We start from the raw sequence: 22,172 nt of genomic DNA, 5'->3' as shown, positions 1-22,172 counted from the left end.
AAACCCAGGTAAGTTGCCATGCGTAGCTCAGCCAAGGCTGCCTGGATGGATTACTACTGGCTAGCTACAAACCCCAAAGCCCTGCCTTGCAGCAACACTCACAGCAGCTTCTGTAGCGTCCTTTGCTGGTAGACTTCGTTGGAGCAGTAGACGACGTAAGGGTTGAAGCGGTTCGACACGTGATTCTCCAGGATGTCGCTGATGTCGGGGATCAGTATATTTTCCTGGTGCCGCTTCTCCAAGTCCTCAAAAAAACTGCCAAGAACACACACACACAAGGCAATCAGTGGGGTCACAGGAAGCAGACTAAGTGTGTTTGTGTACAGGTCGCAGTCTATCCTGCTGTGTCTGCGCACACGTGTTCATTCAGATCTCCAGAGACCCAGGAGCTCCTTATAATGAGCTCTTACTCCAGGGCTCATAGCAGAGAGGGGAGCTTTGCAACAGGTCATAAAAGAAAGAGCACCTGGGCCACGCATCACGTTACAGTCAGTCAGCACTGAGCTCAGGGGAGGAGAGATCGCCAGCAGAAAGCTTCCACGCGCACACAAAGGGCTCTTGGAAAAAAGCTGGGTTCTAACTGACAGAATGATGGATTTCCCTCTGCCCTGGGCGACCCAGCTCAGAGCAGTACGGTCTGCTCTGAGCTTCGCAAATGCCTAGAATTGCTGTGCAGCTGGAGAAAGATTCACTACTCAAGGAGAACGAGGGCTCTATTTTCTCAGCACTGCAAACTAGGAGCCAGGGGAGATAGTGCAATACACGAGAGACAAGAAATCCCTCCTGCGCCATATGCACTGAGGGAAGGGACCTCTCTGAACAACACACGAGAGACAAGAAATCCCTCCTGCGCCATATGCACTGAGGGAAGGGACCTCTCTGAACAACATCTGGGGGGTGGCATAGGTTAGCCCATCTAGCCACTGGATAATTATGTTTAGCTTTTATTACTTTGTTTTAACTGGTTATTGCTCAGAAAGGTGAAGTAACAATTTTTTAATCAATCGCAGCAATATTGTTCACAATACACATCCTCTCCCCTCCCAAAGGAATCAGCCCAATGCTACCCCTCCACCCCTGCTTTCCCTGAAGGGGACCCCAAGGCACACAGCAGTTAAGTGACTCACCCAATGTCCCAGAGCAAACCAGTGGCAGAGTTGGGATTAGTACTCCAGAGCACCTGGTTCTCAGTCCTGTGCTTATCCCTCCCCCAACAGATTCATGTCAGTTGTTTTAGGAATAATTTTATTGCTCCCTCCCTGCCAAAACCCTCTCCACCCTCTGCAGGCCAGTCTGGCCCTGCTCTCACACAGAGCAAGCGGTAAGTCAGACATCCACAGAGCACCCGTCTGCTACAGGCTGCAAACCCCTGGAATGCCCCCAACACAAGCTCCCAGGCCTTGTCAAGTCTTTGGCCTGTGCTTTCCTTTGTTCATTTTTCACACAGCTCAGCTCACTGACAGCCAACAAGCTTTAGGTTCAGTGCAAGGCCAGCAAGATTCATCCCCTCCTCGAGAGCAGAGGCAAAGCCTGCATTGGCGGCTTAGAGATGTAGCCATTTTGCTTTCAGCAGCCTCTTAACAAGCTGAGGCAGAACAAGCAGTGGCTTGTCGGGAAGGCTCCGAGGCAGCCTCTGCTCTACCAGCCAATGTCATGTCTGAACTCGACCAGGGCTTTGCCATGAGATTCACCTGCGCCTGTGACACTGGGCCAGAGAGACCAAGTTGTTCCTTCAACAAAATGAATCGTATTTAAATAGGGAGGGCAGCTAACCACGGGCTATAGGGAATTCCCGATCGCTCGAGGTCTTTAATTCAAGACTCAATGCTTTTCTAAAACATAAGCTGGAGCTAAGCAGAAAGTTATGGGCTGGATGCAGGAATCACAAAGTGAGGGTCTCTGGCCTGGGCTATGCAGGTCAGACTGGATGAATATAATAGCCTCCCTCTGGTCTTAACATCTGTGAAAAGTCCTGGTGCCAATTCAGCTATTTCTTGGAGGATGGGGGAAAATCTGGTCCCTGCTGGTGGGGAGTGCCAGGGAGCCTCCCCTCTCTGACACACATGGTGCATGAGCTGCTGCCGTCAGGAGCTGAGTTCTTAGATTCCCTGGTGCCCCATTGTATAGGAACAGACAGGTACAGGTGAGCCAGGTTGCAACACCATTCGGCTCAGCCGCCCTCCAGCTGTAGAGGGGCAGCCAGACCAAGGTTCAGTGGTGTTGGGACCACGCAGTCAGAGCAACACTCCAGACCACTCCAGCAGCAGCTGTACTGATTTACTACAGGACCACGGCTTAAAAGCCATTGGGGTCAATTGCAAAAACTATGTGTGCACATGCTCTCCCCTTTCCCTCCCCAGCACCCCAATAGGCACCGCTACTGGGTAGATTTTCCCCATGCGCTCCCCTCCAAGATTTACCTTTTGCTGATGCTCAGGATCTCGCCGATGTTGGAGAAGAGGTGATGGTGCTCAGTCTGGGTCATTGTCTCCTTCAGCTCTTCGGATTTCATGAATTGACACACCAGGATACCCAGGCTGTGCAGGTAGGAGTATTCAGAGGTGATGATCTCAAAGATTGCCTAATCAAGGGGGCATAGGGGGAAAAAAACAACAATATACCCAAGAGGACTGGAACATCTGAACAGCAATCATTCCCACAGACAATGTGAATGAGCAAAGCAGCATGACAGCCTGCTCTGTGCAACAACTACACACACGTTGGACTGAAGAGGCTAGAGAAGCTTACACTGCCACGGTGTTGTTCCATGGAGATCTCAGTCATGGATATTTGAAATGCAGCATGCTCACCACCAGCAGTGGGTTCACTAATGCATCCACTAGTGCACCCGAGAAGTCTCCCCTAGGACAAGGCTCCCATTAACCTAACCCCAGCTGACTCTGACAGAGCCCTCATGTATTTGTAACAGCTGCTCTCACCTCTTGCCTTTTGCGTTCCTCTGGGGTGATTCGGTCTAGGATGCCTGCTTCCTGCACCTGAACAACAGAGAAAGATCACGCAGAGTGTGAAGGACAGTACTGCTACCACCACCAAATACCAAGTCCCACATGCAGCCCAGGAAAGGTATCACAGAGGGTGCACCATTGCCCACGGCATCCAGCAGGAGCTGTCCCCAGCCTTCTGCACTCTAAGGATGCAAGAGCCGACACAGCAGGTCAGACACCTAACCTGGCACTTTGCCTCCAGCAGCAAACAACAGATGCTTCAAAGGAGGATTAAAATCATTCCCAATGCATGTGGTCAATGGTGAAAAACTGAATCACGAGACATTCTTCCTGACTCTTGCAAATAATCTGATTGCACCTGGAGCATGAGATACAGCTACCCCAACCTTGCAGGGTGCTATGGTAGAGTAGTTTGAGAGTTATCAGGTCACAACCTCCACAACACCTTCAGCCAAAGCAAACACTGAAGCAGGTATTAGCAGTAGCTAAACTGGCCTGCTAGACAGCTGTCCAGGGTTAACTTCATTCTTGAGTCTTACAAGTGACTTTCTTGGAGGCACCTTTTGAGAAGTTTAATAATTGTAATGGGATGGGAACAGGCTGTGAATAACCAAACCATGAAAACAGACCTGCAGCCTTGGAGGTCATATTCTAGACCACGCTAACAATGAATCATGATTTTCATAAAGATTTATATGCCCCTACAGCAGCCTTTAGTATTATTGGGAAGTGTAAAAGGCATTTGTTTTTCTCCTGATATGACTCCTCTACCAAACAGAAATATAAAATAAAATGAGTTTAGGGAGCTTTTGGGATGGACAGACAGATACACACACATTGGATTCTGATGTCCATCTGGAATGACAGCCCAGGGACATGAGCTGATAGCCAATGAAACGCTAAGATAGATCTCACCTGCTTTGTCAAGGAGAGAGCAAAAGGGATGTTCCTTTACTAAACCCTTTGACCCTCAATCAGCTCCTTCTCTCTGAAGGTTTTATGACCATGAACTTTTCCTTGTGCCAGCCACCCCCTAAGTCAGCAGCCCCGTCCTACAGCTGGGTGCCCTAGGGCACTCGTCCATGGTGACACAGCAAGCCAGTGACAGTCACGAACACTGACTCTCAAGCCCCTAGTCTTGTGGTGTTAAAACCCCATTTAGTTTAGTTGAAAAACAAGAGGGGGGGGGGAAAAAAGCAGTCACTCCCCCCCTTCCATTTCCTGGCTTAGCAAGATTTCCAGACTCAAACCCAGCTCTGAGCCAAATCTAAAACAGGCTCATAAAACCTCCCCAGCCCCTGGGGAGACTGGCATGCAGTGAGCACCAAACTGGCTCAAAGAGAGAGAACAGCGACCTTCAACCCAGATACATCCACTCCTCTGCAGCAAGGGATCGCACTCCGCACTCCACACTAGTACGAGCCCACACCACGTATGCAGCCCTGCTCCACACAGCCCGCCCCGCCTGCAGTAGGGGCACACGCAGTGGGAGACTGAAAGAGAAGGAAAACCAGAGTCCAGGAATAGAAATCCCTCTGGTCGTTTGCCTGGAGTTAGCAGGAGCAGCAGTAGCGGGCTCTCTCTGGCAGGCTACAGGGAGGATTCGAGGACAGGACAAGGCAGCAGAGCGCGAGATGGGGCTCCTGCTCCTTACCTCAGGTAGCTGACTCCAGGTCACCTGGGCAGGGCGATAGCTTTTCACCACAATGGTGTTAAGAGCGGGATGCTCCTCCGGAATGGAGTCCTCCTCAAGCAAGTCATCGTCTGACTCATGGTTGATGGAGTTCAGCCCTCTCTCACGGATCTCCTGATACAGCCGGGGCTCTGGAGAGAGGACGCAAGCCAGGAAATTACATATGGACTCTGAGAAATCGTTCCCCTTCCACCCAGAGCCCACCTCCCCCACAGCCCTTTCCACAAGGGAGGGGAGAGACCAGGGCCTCCTGTGAGGCCCACATGGACCCCACATTCAAAAGCCTCCGGAAGACCCCCAGGAGCAGGCTCTCCTCAGCTAGTGCAGGATCCATGGCCAGGCTGGGATGTGACACACGGGCAAGGGAGGGTGCCAGGGGGAGGGATGACACGCGAGTGCTGAACGTAACATGGCCAGGTCAGGGGGCTTCTCTGGCAAATCAGGAGCCTCAAGGCACTTAGAGAAAACATACAAGGAGAGAGTTTTTACAGAAGAGACATTTACAGGCCCCGCAACTGCTCTGTGCAGAGCTGGAGCTCTGGGGAAATCCAGGCAGGGACACACCACAAGAGACTGGTCCTGCTCTCAGGAAACAGGGTCAGGAGCACAAGCAGCAGCTGGGCTCTCAGATCTTCATAAACAGACTAGAGAGAGAGAGTGCCACAGAGGTAGTTAATCCTCACATCACCCTCAGCAGGAAGGGCAATGTTGTGGAGTCCATTTTACAGGTGGGGAAATCAAGGCAGAAAGGGCAAGCAGCTTGTCCTGCTTAATGTCAAACAGAACTGTCTGACTGCATGGCGTAGGCTCAGGGCACGCCTCTCTCAGAATAATGCTCTGGACCACTGGATACCAGCTGCTTTGAGCTCACACAGGCTCAGGGCAGCCTCAGACAAGATTCTGCATCAAGTAATTCAATCATTTCTAGTGCGATTCCTAGCGCTCTGCTGAATACATAAAGGCAGGTTCCCTGCCCAGGCCAGCTTACAGCCTAGGTCAATGGTTAAAAGCAAGAGCAGAGGAAGGGGAGGAATTGGACAAGCATGAAGACAGTTAGATGATGCAGTCACACGAGAGGGAGGTGCACACACCTTGGTGGTTACATTCCCCCACACCCCTCAAGCGTGAATGTTCATGGATTGGGTCAATCCTTCCTGCTTCGAACCAGCGAGCCCCATCCGCTGGGTGGGCTTGTTTGCATGGCTCATTCCCACAGGGAATGCTCAGACCAGGCCTCTGGCTGTTCTCTCAGGCTGATCCAAGAGGGCATCTCCCTGTGGCTGTGAGGATAGGGGGCACCTCTCAGCTGGGAGAGGCTCACTAACCTTCCCCGATGTCCAGCTGCGGGAGCAGTGCCAAGGGAGGAGGGTGACGCCAGCAACACCAAGGAGTTTAGGAACAGCGGGAGCGAAAAAACAACTCACCATCCTTAAAGGAGCCCCCGTGTCTCTGCATCCGCTTCCTCCCGAGTGTTCTCTGCAAGAGTGGCAGGAAAGAGAGTCAATACGAGACGTGGGTGGACAGAGTCGAACCTCATCCTGACAGCTCTGGAATAACAAGCCATTGCTAGAGTCTGGTTTCTTTAGGTCCATTTTACAGGGAACAGGAGATGCTGTATTGACAGCCCTGGGTTTGCCCTGTATCCACAGACTAAGCCAAGTGTCTATGCAACCTCAGCAAAACACATGCTGTTTCCCTACCCCCTCAAGGTCCCCAGCCCAGATCTGGAGGGACACACTGGGGAGTTCAGTCTCCAGACATTCCACACAAGCTGCCAACCCTGGAGTAGATTAAGTGTCCAACAGGGAGTAATCCTGCACTGCCAGGGGATGCGCTAGCTGATCAAGCAAGTCCCCACACTCCAATCCTTTCCCCACAGGTCAGGAAAGTGCTCTTAAATGGTATCAACTTTTGGCCATTAGCAGCATTGGCTAGAAGTGAACAGGCAGCCTGTTAGCAGCCTCCGATGGCTCACTGACAGAGCAGCTCTTCCCAGCCACTTTGTCCTCACCTGGGAAACTATAAACATGCAAGAGGAAAATCCCAGTTGGTGTCTGGATGAAATGCAAATACACACCGAGCTCTGTATCAAAGTTAACTAATTAGGTTGCGTGTACAGATAAGAAAGGGTGTTTTCTTTAAGTATCTACGTTTCTCATGGCAGAACCCTTTACTTACATAAAGTCCCATCAGGTCACAAGTGGACAGCCACAGAGGGGCATCAATGACAAGGAGGGTCTGAACAATTTTTACTATGGGAAGCCAACCAGAATATGCCTCAATTTACCTACATCACAGGCTAGAAAGAGAAACTCTGCTCTGTATCAAAAATAAGGGGCTTGATTCTCCTCTGATGCCAGGGTCTCTCCTTTGCCTTTGGCAGAGTTCCCCTCCCCCCCAGTTCTGCTCTCTGGAAATCCAGTCCAGTTGGCCTAAGCTGACTTATCCAGACTGGAAGCATTTAAAGGCAATAAAAAAAAATAAAGGTCAGGGGCCAGATTTGAAAAAGACTGGGCTAAGTGACTTACTCAAGGTCAGTGGCAGGGCTGGGGATAGAACCCAGGTGTTCTCTCAATCTCGTGGAGTTTTGTTTTTAAATTTAGTTCCTTAAAAAGGAAGTTTCCTAACCAGCTAGTTACCTAGCCAATACCATCCTTGTCTCTCAGGAAAAACATGTGAATTCCATTTGTCTTGCTTGCAGTTTTGTTTGCTTTTAATAAAAAACCATGTGAGTGACTCAGCTTTCATCTTACGTTACCAACTTTTGGGTCAGAACAGCCTTAAAGTTATCTCAGTATTTCTTTTAACCGGACGCAGCCTCTCTACTTCTTGTCACGGCACGCATACAAGAGATACCTGTGGTTAACCAGTGGTAGTGCCTGTTTCGTTTGTTTCTGGAATTACGCCACTCTTGTACAAACACTACCCCCAAGCATGGGGCAAGTCTGAGAACTGATCCTGTTACCATGCACAGGGTGAAGTTGGCTCATGTGAGCAGCTTCACTCATTTCTGTGACTGGAGTCTGTCTGCACTGCCAACAAGTGTCGGGCTGCAGCTCACCTGTACCATGTGCTGAAATACATTTTTCTGCTTAACCACCAATTCTATACAGCTATCTAAACTCAGTCCACTCCCCACCAGCTGTTACTTGCACATTTGTGAAAAGCACTTCAAAACAAGCAGCCCCCCCGGCCACGAGCCTTAAGTGCAACTGTGAGTGAATGGAGGACCCAGGCAGAACATGAGCTGATGTTAAACAGCTGGATCGCAGCCTTCCCAGAGGATTAGTCACTGCATTACATCAGCTAGACACAGCCTGTTCTTGCCCCTGACCCTCACAACCTTTCCAAGTGTGTTTAGTTGCTAAAACTTAACCTGGACTGATCTCAAACCTTCCCCGGCCCCAACCTTCCAAATCCTAGTTCTGAAAGGCACAGCAGTTCTGAAGGTGTATTTCATTTAATCTCAAGCAGGTACATGTAACGACCTGGCAGCTGTGGATAGCCATAGACAGCCCAGAAGACCCGCCAGAAGCCTGGGACTTAGTTTATTTATTGTGCTTTGGCCTCTCAACCCCTCCTGGCCATAGCTCGGGGTCAGGCTGCAGTAATTAATGCCATCTGCAGGGAGTGGAGTTGGATCTGCTAATGGGAGAGAGGCGAGGGACCGGAAGAGTTTGGATTTTCTATGATAATTTCATGAGAGAAAGCAAGGGGATAGAAATCAGAGCCTGACACTCTCAGCTGTGTTGGACTGAGAAAGAGCAGAATGTCTGGACACTGAGTTAAGGCAGCAAGGGCCCTGCAGTCCTTCCAGCACATATCCTCACTGCGTACAGCTGCTCTTCAAAAGCGTGTCCAAGTCGTCAAACACGCAAGCAGGGTGATCGCTAGCAACCTACACCCAAGGAAAGCAGAAGGCCGCCCGGGCGGTGAGGATCAGCTGCTTTTTCCCCAGCCAGTATTACACTGGTGACTAACCACCAGATACGGGTAAACTAGAACCTGTCTAGGGAACAGCAGAGCTTCAAAACCTGGATTAACTGGTTCCACAACACAATTCCACACGCATTTGGAAACCAGCCATTAGGAGAGGGGATTATATACGGCTTAAAAAAGAGACAGACTGTACCCACTGGCTGAGTGACCAGAGACACCACAGTACTCAGCTGAATTGTACAGATGAGAACAAAACTCTGGTCTCAGCTTTGGCCCCAGGAATACCCAGGCAGATGCTGCTTCAACTGATGGAGTCTGGCCAGGAGTGGTGGCAGAAGAGGTAGAGTTTATTATCTACAGTGTAAGCTCCTTGGGGGAGGAACCATCTTTTTGTTCTGTGTTTGTACAGCACCTAGCACCATGAGCTCGGGCTCCTAGGAGCAAAGGTATTACAACTACTAACCTTTTGTTCGGGTCAGGGCAGGTCTGGCATGCCCCAGGTGATATTTCAGCAGCAGGAGGGACTGGAAGCACACAACAGGGCCTACCTTGTTTCTCCCCGGGCTGCGTGCTGCTTGTGCATTGGTGTCCTGCAACATGGGCTTTAGGGTGGCGACGCCCTTAGAAGGCTCAGACTCCGGCTCCTCGACATTCCTGAGTCCCTTCATGGCTGCCCGGTACGACGTGTTCCGCAGGTTGCGCTTGAGGCTAGAATCCATCTCGATGTCCAGGTCGTCCAGGGAAATGCTGGGGGCAGACATCCGCTTGGGGTCGCAGCGAGCTGCCTCTTTACTCTGCATGGTCACGGCGAAGCTCTGGTGGCGGGCGGGGGTCTTGGATTTGGTAGACACGGCCAAGCTTTTGGGGATCAGCTGCTGGGTGCCCACCTTGAGTGCGGCTGGGCTCTCTGTGCTGAGGATGACACGGCGGGGCTCGGTGGGGGATGGGGAGCGCTGGGCGTTGTCTAGTGCTGCCATGGAGCTGCGTTTCCCAGAGGTTGAGGGCACGCTGGTATCTATCCGAAGCTCTGAACGGAACTTGTGCTCCAGGAGAAGGGCCTTGTCGCCCATGGAGCCGTCAGAGTGCCTGTGAGACATGCTGGCACTAGGGAGCCAGGCACCCTGCAGAGAGAACAGAAAGGGCACAAGGCTTAAGGAGCTCTCCCCTCTTCCAGGAACAAGGGTCAATGAAAGAGCTCCAGGACCAACACAGAGGGTTTAGGACTGGATGAGGTTTGTTTGGTTGTTTTTTGTTTTTTTTTAAAGAGCCAAACAAACATTTTCTCCCCCTTCCCCAGCCCAGCATTTGCAGCATTTCGTGTTAGCGCGAAAATGAAATCTACTCTGGAAAATGAAATCTACTTTGCACTGACAGCAGACAAGAGCACGAGTTAGCCTAGGACTTCTGTGATGGGAGAAATAAAAACACCAAAACACCCAGCAAATAAATCAATACACAGAACAGCTAACTTGGGGGGGGAAACCCAAGTCACATGATCTCAATTATATTTCAATAACACCTCGAAGCTCCAACTGAGATCGTGACCCTGCCGTGCCTTGCACACACCTACAGTGAGACACTGTCCCTGCCCCAGACTACAAAAGAAATAAGACAAAAAGTGGGAGGGGAAAACAGACCCAGACAGGTGACGTGACTTGACCTGCGGGTGGTCAGGAACAGAACCCAGTCTCCCACGCCTGAGCTGTATGTTGCTAACATCAAGGGAATCTGGAAGCAACAGCTAAGCTAGAGAAGTTTAACAAAGGAAAAAAGAAACTGAAGTGAAAGTACCATGGCCTTGCCCAGCACGCAGGCAATCAGCTCACCAAGAATAAAAGACTCAAAAACGAACACCGAGAGCTGCCTACATTATTTGAGTGCCATCAGACAGGCCCACGCTAACTGACCGTGGCCGAGTTCTACTAGAAGAAATGGAGCCTCTTGCAAACAGTCAGCTGGCAGCATCATGAGCCCAAGTGAAACCCAGGCTTATGGAACTGAGGGGCCCGAAGGACTCATGCAGGTAAGAATGTGAATCCCCACAATGGTCCCAAGAAGCCCACAGCAGCTCTGGGGAGTCTTTCAAAAACAAAGCCCATAAAGGAGCTGTTTGTTCTCACATCAAAACATTCTCTGTGAAAAACCAGAGACAAAAGTCTCCAGTCCCTCCTTCCCCCACATTAGATCCCATTCACCATTATCCCTAGTGAGCTTCCGAATAAATACAGAAAGTTATTGTCCAGCCCATTGTTACTCCTCCAGTGTTTCCTCTCTCCTCTCCTTAAACACTCAACAGGAGGCAAGTTCCTACCCCTAAACAGTCCCAGAAGACGGGGGACAAGGAGGGACTTCACTGCACACCATCCTTTAACGTAGGTTCTATCCAGCAGTTTCAGCAGCACCTGGAGTCCCCCACCTTTCAATACTGCATCATTCAAAGGAAAGGAAAGTCTCTGAGGAAGGGACCCTCGTTCCCACCCAGACGGGACAACAACCAGAAATTCCAGGGCTCCAATTTTGTACTAAGTCTCCACTTACATGATGTAGCCACAGATAAAAGGTATCAGGTATATTTAAGATACAGAGGTGAAATATAAGTATTAATTAATGTTGTAACACAGGGCCCCAGGCCCATAAAATAGCATAGCCAAATTAGGCCTTTGGATAAATTAGCGTAAGTAAATCAGTAATAAATCTACTGAATTTGTATCTATGTTTGTGATATGCCGATGTTCTGAAAATAACTGCTGACCTTGGATGATAACGTCTACGAGAGAGCAGCAGCCACCACAAGATGCCCATTGGTAACTGGGGTGAAATGTTATGGTGACAAGGTGACGTAAACATTAATGAGTACAAGGGAAACAAGCTAGCCTATGAAAACAGGGCACCCCAAAAGTAGTGGGATGTGGAAGTTCAAATAAGGAGTGGTTAAAACCTTCATAAATATGTCTGAACCCCAGCGGCATCAATGTAGCACATTATAGAAGCCACATCCTGGCCTGCGTGCGTTAGCTGGGGGTGGGGGGGTGCAGAAGGGGGAAGAAGGCAGGATGACAACCGTTACTGAGGAGGAGGAGGATGAAGATTGGCTCTTAGGGTTTTTCCACAAGGCCTGGTGTGAGTAACGCAAATATTCTGTATTGGTCTCTCACCCTTAGCAGGTTTCAGGGTACGTACTGTTTGGTTGGCTAATGAAAACAACTGTGCACCGTGGGATCCCCCTTCTATTGATAACCTCCCTATGGCTGAGGGTCTTAGGGGCTGAACTCTTACACGCTGAAGTAGGTGCAAACCCTCGCCTCGGGGTGGGTAATGACAGACAAAGCTACACGTGCGCACAAGGTAACAGCACCTGCAATTCTTTCATGACTCCCCCCTCCCCCCCGCGAATCCAATTGGCTAATTCATAGTGGGTGCAAAACTGCGGGCACAATCAGTTTGTGTTGGTTTTCAAACCAAACCACTTCTTGTGAAGGTGCCACTGATCAGCTGGTAGGTACAGAGTCAAGTCAGTCTACTGCCCATGGGGAGGGCAGATAAGAAATATACTGTTCTTTTAAAAAATTATCTTTCCATGTGTTTGTACACCTAGCATGACTCTCCAGGGCACAACTGCAACACAACACAAATCCGGCCAGCACTGGGGACATCCTCCCATCCCTAGGGCAAATTAAGGAGAGAAATGCACACACAGACCACACCCTGGCTAGAGGGAAAAGAAAGATTTGGCAACCCTGCCTGGGTTTCAAAGCTCTGCCACTTCCTTTGCATGGCTCTGGGGCTGATGTCACCAGAGCAAGTTCCAGGTCTTTGCTCCAAGCGGGGAGCAGGAAGATGTTAGGGTGCAAACACCACCTGCTGCACCTGTCCTTTACTTACTGCTCTCTATTCTACTTCCTGCTCACTTGCAGGGTGACCAGTCAGCAAGTATGAAAATTGGGACGGGGGTGAGGGGTAATAGGAGCCTCTATAAGAAAAAGCCCCAAATATCAGGACTGTCCCTATAAAATCGGGAAAGCTGGTCACCCTACATACTTGCCCTCTGCTGCCACCCTGGGCTTTCTCTAGAGGAATCCACACCTTGATACAACAGCTGCACTCAGCTCCCCCAAAGGTTGCAAATGTCTCTAGAGCTGTTTGGAAAGCAAGGCACGTGCCCTGTGCAGAGCAGAGAGCTTACATGAGGGTGCGAAGTCCTTGCTGACAAGTTTGGGGTGACCCCATTTGCAAGCGGCAGCCACCTCATAAACCCCCCTCTGTGTATTGCTTTTCTGGGAGATAAATGCTAATGTGATGTGCCACATGACTGACACACTTACACTCATGCCCCTTTTCTCCCCATTACATGATTTCAGAAAAATCATGCTCCAGTTTGCCCATACTGAGGTCCCATTGTACCGAGCTCTCACTGAACCATTTCCCATCAGCAACCATCGAACAGGAAACACAGACCAAGACTTGAAACATGTTCTTCTTTACAATAACTGGCAGAAAGACAAGTCAGCCCAGTCTACAAAGGCCTTTTTGATTGAGAGATGCTGCTCATTTTCGTCTGCTTGGACAAGGGATGCGTGCCCTGTGCCAGCCAGTGTCCTGCCAAGCATCCTGCTGGGGGGAGGAGGGTAAAACTGCCATGCTCCATCCATTGACACAGGCAGTGCTGTAGAGAAGGGCCCTGTTTAGCAACAGTGGAAATAAGGCAGCTAACAGAGAGAGCAAAATGAGAACTCTAGCTACTTGCCAAGCTACAGCCACTGCAGTTCTCTTGAGGTGCTCTGGGAAAGAAAGGAGGGTTCTGCTGTTCTCAGCACAGACCTCGGAACCAAGAGCTCCTGAACTGTAATCCCAAATCTGACACTGAGTCATTGTGTGACCTCTGGCAAGTCACTTCACCTCTCAGGGGAAACAGGGACATATGCAAACAGCAGCACTAAATAGTAAGAAAAATGGGTCCACGCCATGAGGTAGGGTCTGAATTCTGACCCCACCTCGTTTGAGGGATGGGAGAGAGGAAGTTTGGCTCTGATCCAATTCCTGGACAAGAGTCAACTGCAAAATTCAGATTCAAAGTGGCTTCTGAACCTCCACACACGTCTGGAGGCGTTTGGACTCAGTATCTTGATTTAGCTTTTATGGGTGACAGATTACCCCACATCTGTTTACAGGAGGGTTCTTACATCTTCCTCTGAAACATCTGGTCAGGCCACTGCCAGAGACAGGCTACTGGGCTAGATGGACCACAGACCTGATCTCCTCTGACCATCCCTCATGTTCACCACCTCCAGTATTCCCAGTTATCATCACAATGTATTCTCATGACTCAGAAGCAAGGTCCACGATCTGCTCCTACTGAGAAAGGCAAAGCCCAGCAGATCATAGAGAGCCTTCCCTGAGCAGAGTGAGCACGGATCTGGGAAGGGATCTAGAGGGAGTTCATTCCCCACAGTGCACCGTACAACTTCACACCAGCCTCCAACACCAGCTCCTAGACCGGGTGCTTCAGCACGTGCTTCATAGAACAGTCCCGCAACCCCTCTCTCCCCTGCTTTGAAATCTACAAGGAAGTGACAGGGTCCTGTTCCATACGCTTACGCACGTGCCTTATTCACGCGAGTGGTCCTTTGAAGTCAGTGGGACACCTCGTGTGCGTGAAGTTCAGCATGTGTCTACGTGTCTGCAGGATCACTGCACAGGGATGCATTCGGGAGCACCTTAGCTTGAGTCCGATTACGCTGACCCACCAGCTACCACGTACCAGCCCCATTAGGAAGGCCCTTTTCTTACCCAGTCACTGGCACTGAAGAAATGAGGCAGGCTCTCCAGCCTCATTCAGGGCAAGGAGAATAAATCTTCCAACTGGGACCCAAATTGAAGGCTCTTCGCAACCTTGCAGGGCTGAGCTACAGGCTTCCCCTCTCCCCCTAGTGACACTCGTCCTGAAAACAGCTGTGTGCGCTGTGCACAGCTATTACACAGGGACAGTCAGGAAGGAGGGAGAAACTAGATCTAGCTTCTTCTGAGACCAGCTGAGCTGGTCAGGAAATAACAAGAAACGTGGCTCCCGGGTGGTGGATCTTAACGCCATTTCTACCTGACTTTCCCTTCTGTGGAAAATGCAACAAAAGGGGAAAGACTCCAACATGCTGACACTGGTAAGGGATCAGGTGTTTTCAGTCTGGGCTGCGGCTAGTTCTGAAGTTGCTCAGCTCTGTCAGAGGGGACGAGGGATGAGTGTCTCAAAGATGCTAATCCCAATATACCACATTCAGCATCTCACTCAGCTACCTCCATTACCCCCAGAACTACTCACCCTGCACCTCTAACTGGATTTGGAGGACACATATGAAAGGCCATTTCATGGGTTGGTCTCATTTTACGTTTGCATATGCGCAGGGTGGGGCAGAAGGTGACTCAGAAACACCCCCCCCCCTTCCAAACACAAGGTACAGAATTAGGATCAAGCTGGTCTTGTTTTGTTTTTTAAACTTGACGATGTCACAGAAAAGCAGGAACAGCTCTGCAGCAACTACAGGCCACAAAGAGAAGGATCAGACCCTGACAGGAGAAGGAATGGTTGCTGCTGGCAGCTATGCTATGCTGTTCCTTATGCTTTGGGGCATAAGCTGGTTGCTAGCAAGGATCAGGAAGGAATTTCTCTCTCATCTGCTCCCCTGTCTAGCATTAGGTGCTTTTCTCTTTCTTCTGCAGGGTCTGGCAGTTGGAAGTGATGGGACACCAGACTAGATGAACTAGTCTATATCAGTGTGGCAATTCCTGGGTTCCAGATAGATGAAATTCACTAACAACTCTCGGAACATAAACAACGAGGAGTCCTTGCGGCACCTTAGAGACTAACAAATTTATTTGGGCATAAGCTTTTGTGGGCTAAAAGCCACTTCATCGGATGCATGGAGTGGAACATACAGTAGGCAGGTACAAATACACAGCACATGAGAAGATGGGAGTTGCCTTACTGGGGGAGAGGAGAGGGGAGAGAGGGTGTCATACAAGGACTCCTTGTGGTTTTTGCTGATACAGACTAACCCGGCTACCCCTCTCAAACCTGTCACCTTGGAACAGAATCAGCCTTACTGGATTGGCTTCATCAAGCCCGGCTTCAAAGGAGCATCCATGACTGCATTATACAATTAGGCCCTTCACACTGTGCTGGGATTCCTTCCCGATCAGTGATCTGCTTGTGTCCTGAAGCACGAGATCTGATCATCCTTATATCAGTAGATACTACAGATACTACTGGTCACAAAACAGGATCCTTGTTAAAATCCAGTTTCTGACCTTGCCCATAACCTCCTAGCAGATACGGAGACACTACTCTGCTAATTATCACCCTCTATGGTCAGTTTAACAACAGGGCCAGGAGTTAACCCTGCCAGATCCCTCCCCTGGGCCCATCCATTAACAGTAGGATTGGCTATTGTCCTTCGCAACTGGGGAAAATTATTTTATCTGCAATTAGTCAGACCATGCCACGTCACACTAGGAGTGGAGCGAACACCTGCTGTGAGTTCACAGTTCAATAATATCTGTCCAGGAGATTGCCTCTCCCTGAACAGTTTGTTCAGCGGGAGGCAGGAAAGGGAGAGGCAGGTTCCTTTGCTTGCTTTGCAGTACCAGAGTTAAGATAGCAGTAAGCAGAGGAGTGATTTGCTCCTACATAGCCACTACCATTCTAGGTCCCCACAGCACCCCATCAACATGAATTAGAGCCTCACACCACACTGCTCTCAACTATTCTCATCAATAAGAAGTCACATTTGACTAATATCTGTTGCTTCAAGTACGTCACAACACTTAAATGTGCTCTATTCAATCCATACACCTGTGGCTGAAACGCTGACACCTCTCAGTGGAAAAGCAGCAGCGACATAACAGAGATCAGAAACTGCAGAGGCCCTTTCAGCTGGCAGCTCATCACTCCAATTTCACTTTGGAAAGGATACTGGGGTTGCCCTCTGTGCTCATTCACAAAATTCCATGTGATTCTTAATGATCACAGGTCATTCACAAGACCTCAGTGTTAGATCTCACCCAGAAGACTGTGTCCAGCACCACCTGAGTAATCTCACATCACTCTAAGCACTGGCTCAATACCAGCTCTCAAGCAGTAGCCCCACCTGATGAATCAACAGCACCAGCTTTAAACTCACCTCTTACACAAGTCTCACTGTTGCTTTCGTGAGTCTAACTTACAGGGGGTTTTGTGGAGCCTAATTCATTACTATTTCCATTTGAGGATCTTGGCGTGCTTGCAAAGTACAAAAAGATTCTTACTTATTGGTGGTTTATTCCAGCCGAGGGCTTGGAGCTGTACAGGATAACAAAGCCGAGACAATCCCTGCCCAAAGAGCTTACAGTCTAAAAGACAAAAATTAAGATTTGCAAGCGAGACTAATGATTTTGGGTGCCAGCCTGAGACACTTGAAAGGGACCTAGTCTTCAGAGTGCTCCATGCTTTCTGAAATCCAGACCCCTTTACATTGTCTTAGCTGGCATTCAAAATCACTAGTCCCCTTTGAAGCTATTGGCGTGACTGGGAAATTAAGAGGGAATAGCTTAGTGTCTTCTTTATGCCATTATTTCTCAGTACAGGAGAAGGGTCACGTAACTATTCAGATGAGTGCTACCCGGGTCACAAAGCTCTTCGTACTCTCTTGTCTTGCTATTAATTGTATCTAAAACACCTTTAAAGTGGGTTTTATGTATTTCTTCATTTACTTTGCTTCAATGCTCAAAGCGAGACTCTTTTGACGTGCCCTGACTGGCCACAGAAATTAAATACAGGTATTGTCCAAGAACAATTACACAGTCTAATAAATGCAGCTGAGGTGGGGGACACTACGTCAGATTCCTCTCCCTTGAACCTGCTCCCAGTTAAACATATTTGTTTATTTTGTCATTCCAAGAAAGCCCCTGACATACTTGGTTTCAGCCGCCGTGCTGGCTCCTGGGATTTATTTCCCAAAGGCTGGGCTGCAGTTTATTCAGTGTGTATTTTTAGATTTGATTTTGGATGCAAACCCAACAGTTAGTTTTCAGTTTCACAGCGCAAGGGGGAACCTGTTAGACAAGAGAGCATTAGCCAGGCACAGGCTCTACAGAAAAGCTGTGCTCCAGTTAGGAGCAGTTTGCTGACTCTTAAGGAGATGGTTAATCTCATTGTTCCAGCAGCTCACTGGATGCCAGGACTCTTAAATTTTACTTGTCAGTGACCTCGGGCCTGTTGGTCAAGCGCTTTGTGCCTCTGTTTGCCCACTGCAAAGTGGGTGTTCTACCCACCACACCTACACGAGGGGTATTGTGAGGCTACACAGCTCAATGCCTCTGTAGTGCTCTGCTGGAAAGACACTACAAAAGAGCCAGGTTTATTACATCATCACTACAACAACGCATGAGCTTCTAGGCCCTGCAAGGGCCAGACACTGCCATCTCCCCACTGGCAAGGCAGGGTGGAGGCAGTGAAAGGGGAACGTTACAAAACCGATCTCAGCCGGGAAAGCAGGGCCAGACCTTCAGAGAAAGTGTCCCCCACCTACAGGGCGGCCATCAGAACCAAGCCTGTCCCATTCTCCAGGGCCTGGGTTGCAGAGCCAGTCTCCACCCCTGGGCGGGAGCATTCCCTGCTGGCAGGGCTGGGAACAGGTAAGCAAGAAGGGCAGTTCTTTAAAGAAATCAATCACACCCACCAGCTCTGGGTTAGCATCTGACCTGGCTCTCACATCCACTCTGCTTTCAGCTGCCAGTGGTGGTAGCAGTAACCTCTTGGCCTCTGGGGGACTCCCAGCTCTGCAATATGCATCTGTTTAATGGTTTCTGTAGACGTAACTGGGCCCTTAACACCAGAAGGAATTAGTCTCCAATAGCAGTTTGTACTCACTACTTAGAGCCTCCGTGAGGCCCCAGCAGTGTTTTACTGGCCACACAACATCTCTGAGGGGTGGAGAAGCCATGCAGCAGCACTCAGAGATGGGACAGTGAGGCACAGAGATGCTGGATGATTTACTCAAGTGCAGACACAGTGTCAGGGATGCACTCCACCATCTACAAGTTGCAACAGTCGTATTTACAACAACAACACAAAGACATACACTTGGGGCTTGTCTACAGCCAAGCTGGACAGTTTCAACTTTACCAGGAGAGTCGGAAGAGCATGGGCACACACTTGCAGCTATTCCCAAAACGGGAAGGGGAGCATAACACCAACAGAACTGCATCCATAACAGAGGCTGGACCAGTGTAATTACTCTAGAAAAATAAATCTCACATCCCTAACCAAAATAGTTCTATTGGTATAAAAATCCATGTGTAGACCAGGCTTTCCAGTCCAGATACACTGCTGAAATGGCTAGACACCGAACCACCACTGCATCCTGAACAATTAACTGAAGCTCTCTCAAATTAGTCATCACCAGTGGAGCTCAGCAGATGTCCCAGGAAGGGAGTCAAGTCTATATCACCTTCATATAGACTCACATAGCAGCATGGAGAGATGCAGTTCCCAGAGGTCAAGAAACATGCCACTCTGAGAACAGGAGATTGTTAAAGCCATTACTGAGCAGAGTTCTGCAAAAAACTGAGCTGCTGCGCTCTACAAAAAACACAACCATAAAAACACCCAAGGGCTTTGCTAAAGATTCTCCAGCCATTCCCCCACCCGCTCCCAGTTCTGTGACTACAAATAAGGAAGGATGGGCTTTCAGGTTTGATGCAGAGACTTCCCGTACAACTCAAGAGCGGGGAAGCAGTGGTAATACAAGTGCTGCAGACCACAACAAATCAAAACATGAGAGTATGGGAGAACTGCTGGTGACCACTAGCCATCAGCTCCCCCAAATAGGTACACTTCCAGGTTGTCACTAAAGCTCAGTATCCCAGTTCTCAGCACCTATGAGTGACTCAGACTCGGTGCAAATACTGTGTATGAACCGTAAGGTGAAGTGATTAGAAGAGGGATTATTATTACTATCTTGAGAGCCTTTTATCCCTATCGGTCCTTAAAATGTCAGTATTGTTATCCCCATCTTAGAGATGGGGAAACTGAAGCAGATGGGGATTTGCCTACGGTCACCTGGCAAACCAGTGGCAGAACCAGGAATAGAATCCAGGTCTCCTGAGTCCCAGTGCAATGCACTATCCACTGGCAGGGGCACTCAGGACATATTTCCCACAGTACAGAACCACTCCCACTTCACGGCATCACTCAGGTTTGGCCTAGGGGGCTGCTGGGCCAAATGTCAGGGAATGGAGCTGCACCACTGCATGCCAGGTCATAATGCCCCTTGGCTTGGGGGCCCTCTCAAATGGGGGTGTCCAGGCAAACTGCCCCTTCCCTGCCAACAAGCCACATCCAGCTGTGGAACCCACGTCCCGCACCTGCCACATAGCCATGGCTCCAGCCAACAGACAGCACCAGAGGCAGGCTCGGAGAGCGGGATGACTCCTCTCTTCAGTGCCTGGCTGGGGCCAGCCTCAGCCCCAGGGGAGCCAGAGCAAGTGGCCCGGGGCCGCCGAAGGTCCCAGCCCCGCAGAGCCCCCAGCTGGCTGACAGGTCTTGCCCCAAACGTCCAGGAGAAGGAAGCCAAGCTGCCAGCCGCCCACCAGGCTGCCCGCCTCCCCCAGAGCCCGGGGCCAGCGGCCAGAGCGGGGGAGCACTCAGCGCCCAGGCTGCGGGCGGGCGAGCCAGGGTGGGTGACAAGGCGACGCACAGCTGGGGGGCGGGGAGGCTCTGCGCAGAGGCAGGGGGCAGTGGGGGGGGGTCCCGCGGTCGCGGCTCGGTACCTGCAGCCGGGCCCCGGGTGGGGGGCGCTGGGGGGGTCCCGCGCTCGCGGATCGGTACCTGCAGCCGGGCCCGGGGGGGGGCCGTGGGGGGGTCCCGCGGTCGCGGCTCGGTACCTGCAGCCGGGCCCCGCGGGGGGTAGTGGGGGGGTCCCGCGGTCGCGGCTCGGTACCTGCAGCCGGCCCCAGGGGGGGCATTAGGGGGGTCCCGCGGTCGCGGCTCGGTACCTGCAGCCGGGCCCCGGGGGGCCGCTGGGGGGGTCCCGCGGTCGCGGCTCGGACCTGCAGCCGGGCCCCGGGGGGGGTACGGGGGGGTCCCGCGGTCGCGGCTCGGTACCTGCAGCCGGGCCCCGGGGGGGGTACGGGGGGGTCCCGCGGTCGCGGCTCGGTACCTGCAGCCGGGCCCCGCGGGGGGCGCTGGGGGGGTCCCGCGCTCGCGGCTCGGTACCTGCAGCCGGGCCCCGGGGGGGGCGCTGGGGGGGTCCCGCGCTCGCGGCTCGGTACCTGCAGCCTGGCCCGGGGGGGGGGCGCTGGGGGGGTCCCGCGCTCGCGGCTCGGTACCTGCAGCCGGGCCCCGCGGGGGGTAGTGGGGGGGTCCCGCGGTCGCGGCTCGGTACCTGCAGCCGGGCCCCGGGGGGGGGCGCTGGGGGGGTCCCGCGCTCGCGGCTCGGTACCTGCAGCCGGGCCCCGCGGGGGGCGCTGGGGGGGTCCCGCGGTCGCGGCTCGGACCTGCAGCCGGGCCCGGAGGGGGGCATTAGGGGGGTCCCGCGGTCGCGGCTCGGACCTGCAGCCGGGCCCCGGGGGGGGCATTAGGGGGGTCCCGCGGTCGCGGCTCGGTACCTGCAGCCGGGCCCCGGGGGGGGCGCCGGGGGGTCCCGCGGTCGCGGCTCGGACCTGCAGCCGGGCCCCGGGACGGGAATGGGGGGCACAGGATGCCCCAGGAGGGAAGCGGCGGGGAGGCGGCCCCGGCCGGCGGCTGCCCGACCCCAGCGCCCCCCTCGCCTACCTGTGCCACGAGCGAGCCAGAACTGCGGCCGGAGCCTCCAGCGCCGCCTGGCAGGTGCGTGTCCCGGGCCCAGCTCCACCGGCTGCAGGCTGAGGCAGCGAGCCCCACCCTCGCAGGGCCCGCCCAGGCCGCCTGTCCCTGGGGTGGGGGCGGCCGCCTGGGCCCATCCCCGCCTCTGGGGCAGCCCCGGCCCGGCCGCTCTGGGGCGCGCAGCGGGGAATCGCCCTGGCCGGGGGTCACGCTGCAGCTGGGTCTGTCCTGTGTCCGGCGCTGCGCGTCCTCGGGGTTGGGGTGCAGGAGAGAGTGAGGGCTCCAGTTGAATGCAACCCCCAGGCTGTAGCTTGTGCACCTCAGCCCTAGAATCATAGAAGATTAGCTTGGAAGAGACCTCAGGAGGTCATCTAGTCTAACCCCCTGCTCAAAGCAGGACCAATCCCCAACTAAATCATCCCAGCCAGGGCTTTGTCAAGCCTGATCTTAAAACCCTCTAAGGAAGGAGATTTCACCATCTCCCTAGGTAACCCATTCCAGTGCTTCACCATCCTCCGAGTGAAATAGTTTTTCCTAATATCCAACCTAAACCTCCCCCACTGTAACTTGAGACCATTACTCCTTCTTCTGTCATCTGCCACCCCTGAGAACAGCCGAGCTCCATCCTCTTTGGAACCCCCTTTCAGATAGTTGAAGGCTGCTATCAAATCCCCCCTCACTCTTCTGCAGACTAAATAAGCCCAATTCCCTCAGCCTCTCCTCATAAGTCATGTGCCCCAGC

At 51.9% G+C, this 22,172-nt stretch overlaps 1 protein-coding gene across 1 annotated transcript in view; it reads right to left on the bottom strand.

Moving 5' to 3' along the window:
- ARHGEF16 (Rho guanine nucleotide exchange factor 16) overlaps positions 1 to 21,477 on the bottom strand; it is a 36,138-nt gene extending 14,661 nt beyond the window's left edge. Inside the window, exons 1-7 of the mRNA XM_030537609.1 lie at positions 21,401 to 21,477; positions 9,147 to 9,719; positions 6,084 to 6,135; positions 4,621 to 4,790; positions 2,940 to 2,996; positions 2,421 to 2,581; positions 103 to 255 (exon numbers count right to left, since the gene is read on the bottom strand). Coding sequence (XP_030393469.1) covers positions 103 to 255; positions 2,421 to 2,581; positions 2,940 to 2,996; positions 4,621 to 4,790; positions 6,084 to 6,135; positions 9,147 to 9,695 — 1,142 coding nt within the window. The 5' untranslated portion in view covers positions 9,696 to 9,719; positions 21,401 to 21,477. The remainder of the gene's footprint in view (positions 1 to 102; positions 256 to 2,420; positions 2,582 to 2,939; positions 2,997 to 4,620; positions 4,791 to 6,083; positions 6,136 to 9,146; positions 9,720 to 21,400) is intronic.
- Positions 21,478 to 22,172: the final 695 nt, after the last annotated feature.

This window comes from Gopherus evgoodei, chromosome 18, assembly GCF_007399415.2.
Source record: "Gopherus evgoodei ecotype Sinaloan lineage chromosome 18, rGopEvg1_v1.p, whole genome shotgun sequence".
NCBI lineage: Eukaryota > Metazoa > Chordata > Testudines > Testudinidae > Gopherus > Gopherus evgoodei.
This window is presented reverse-complemented; position numbering and strand designations above follow the sequence as displayed.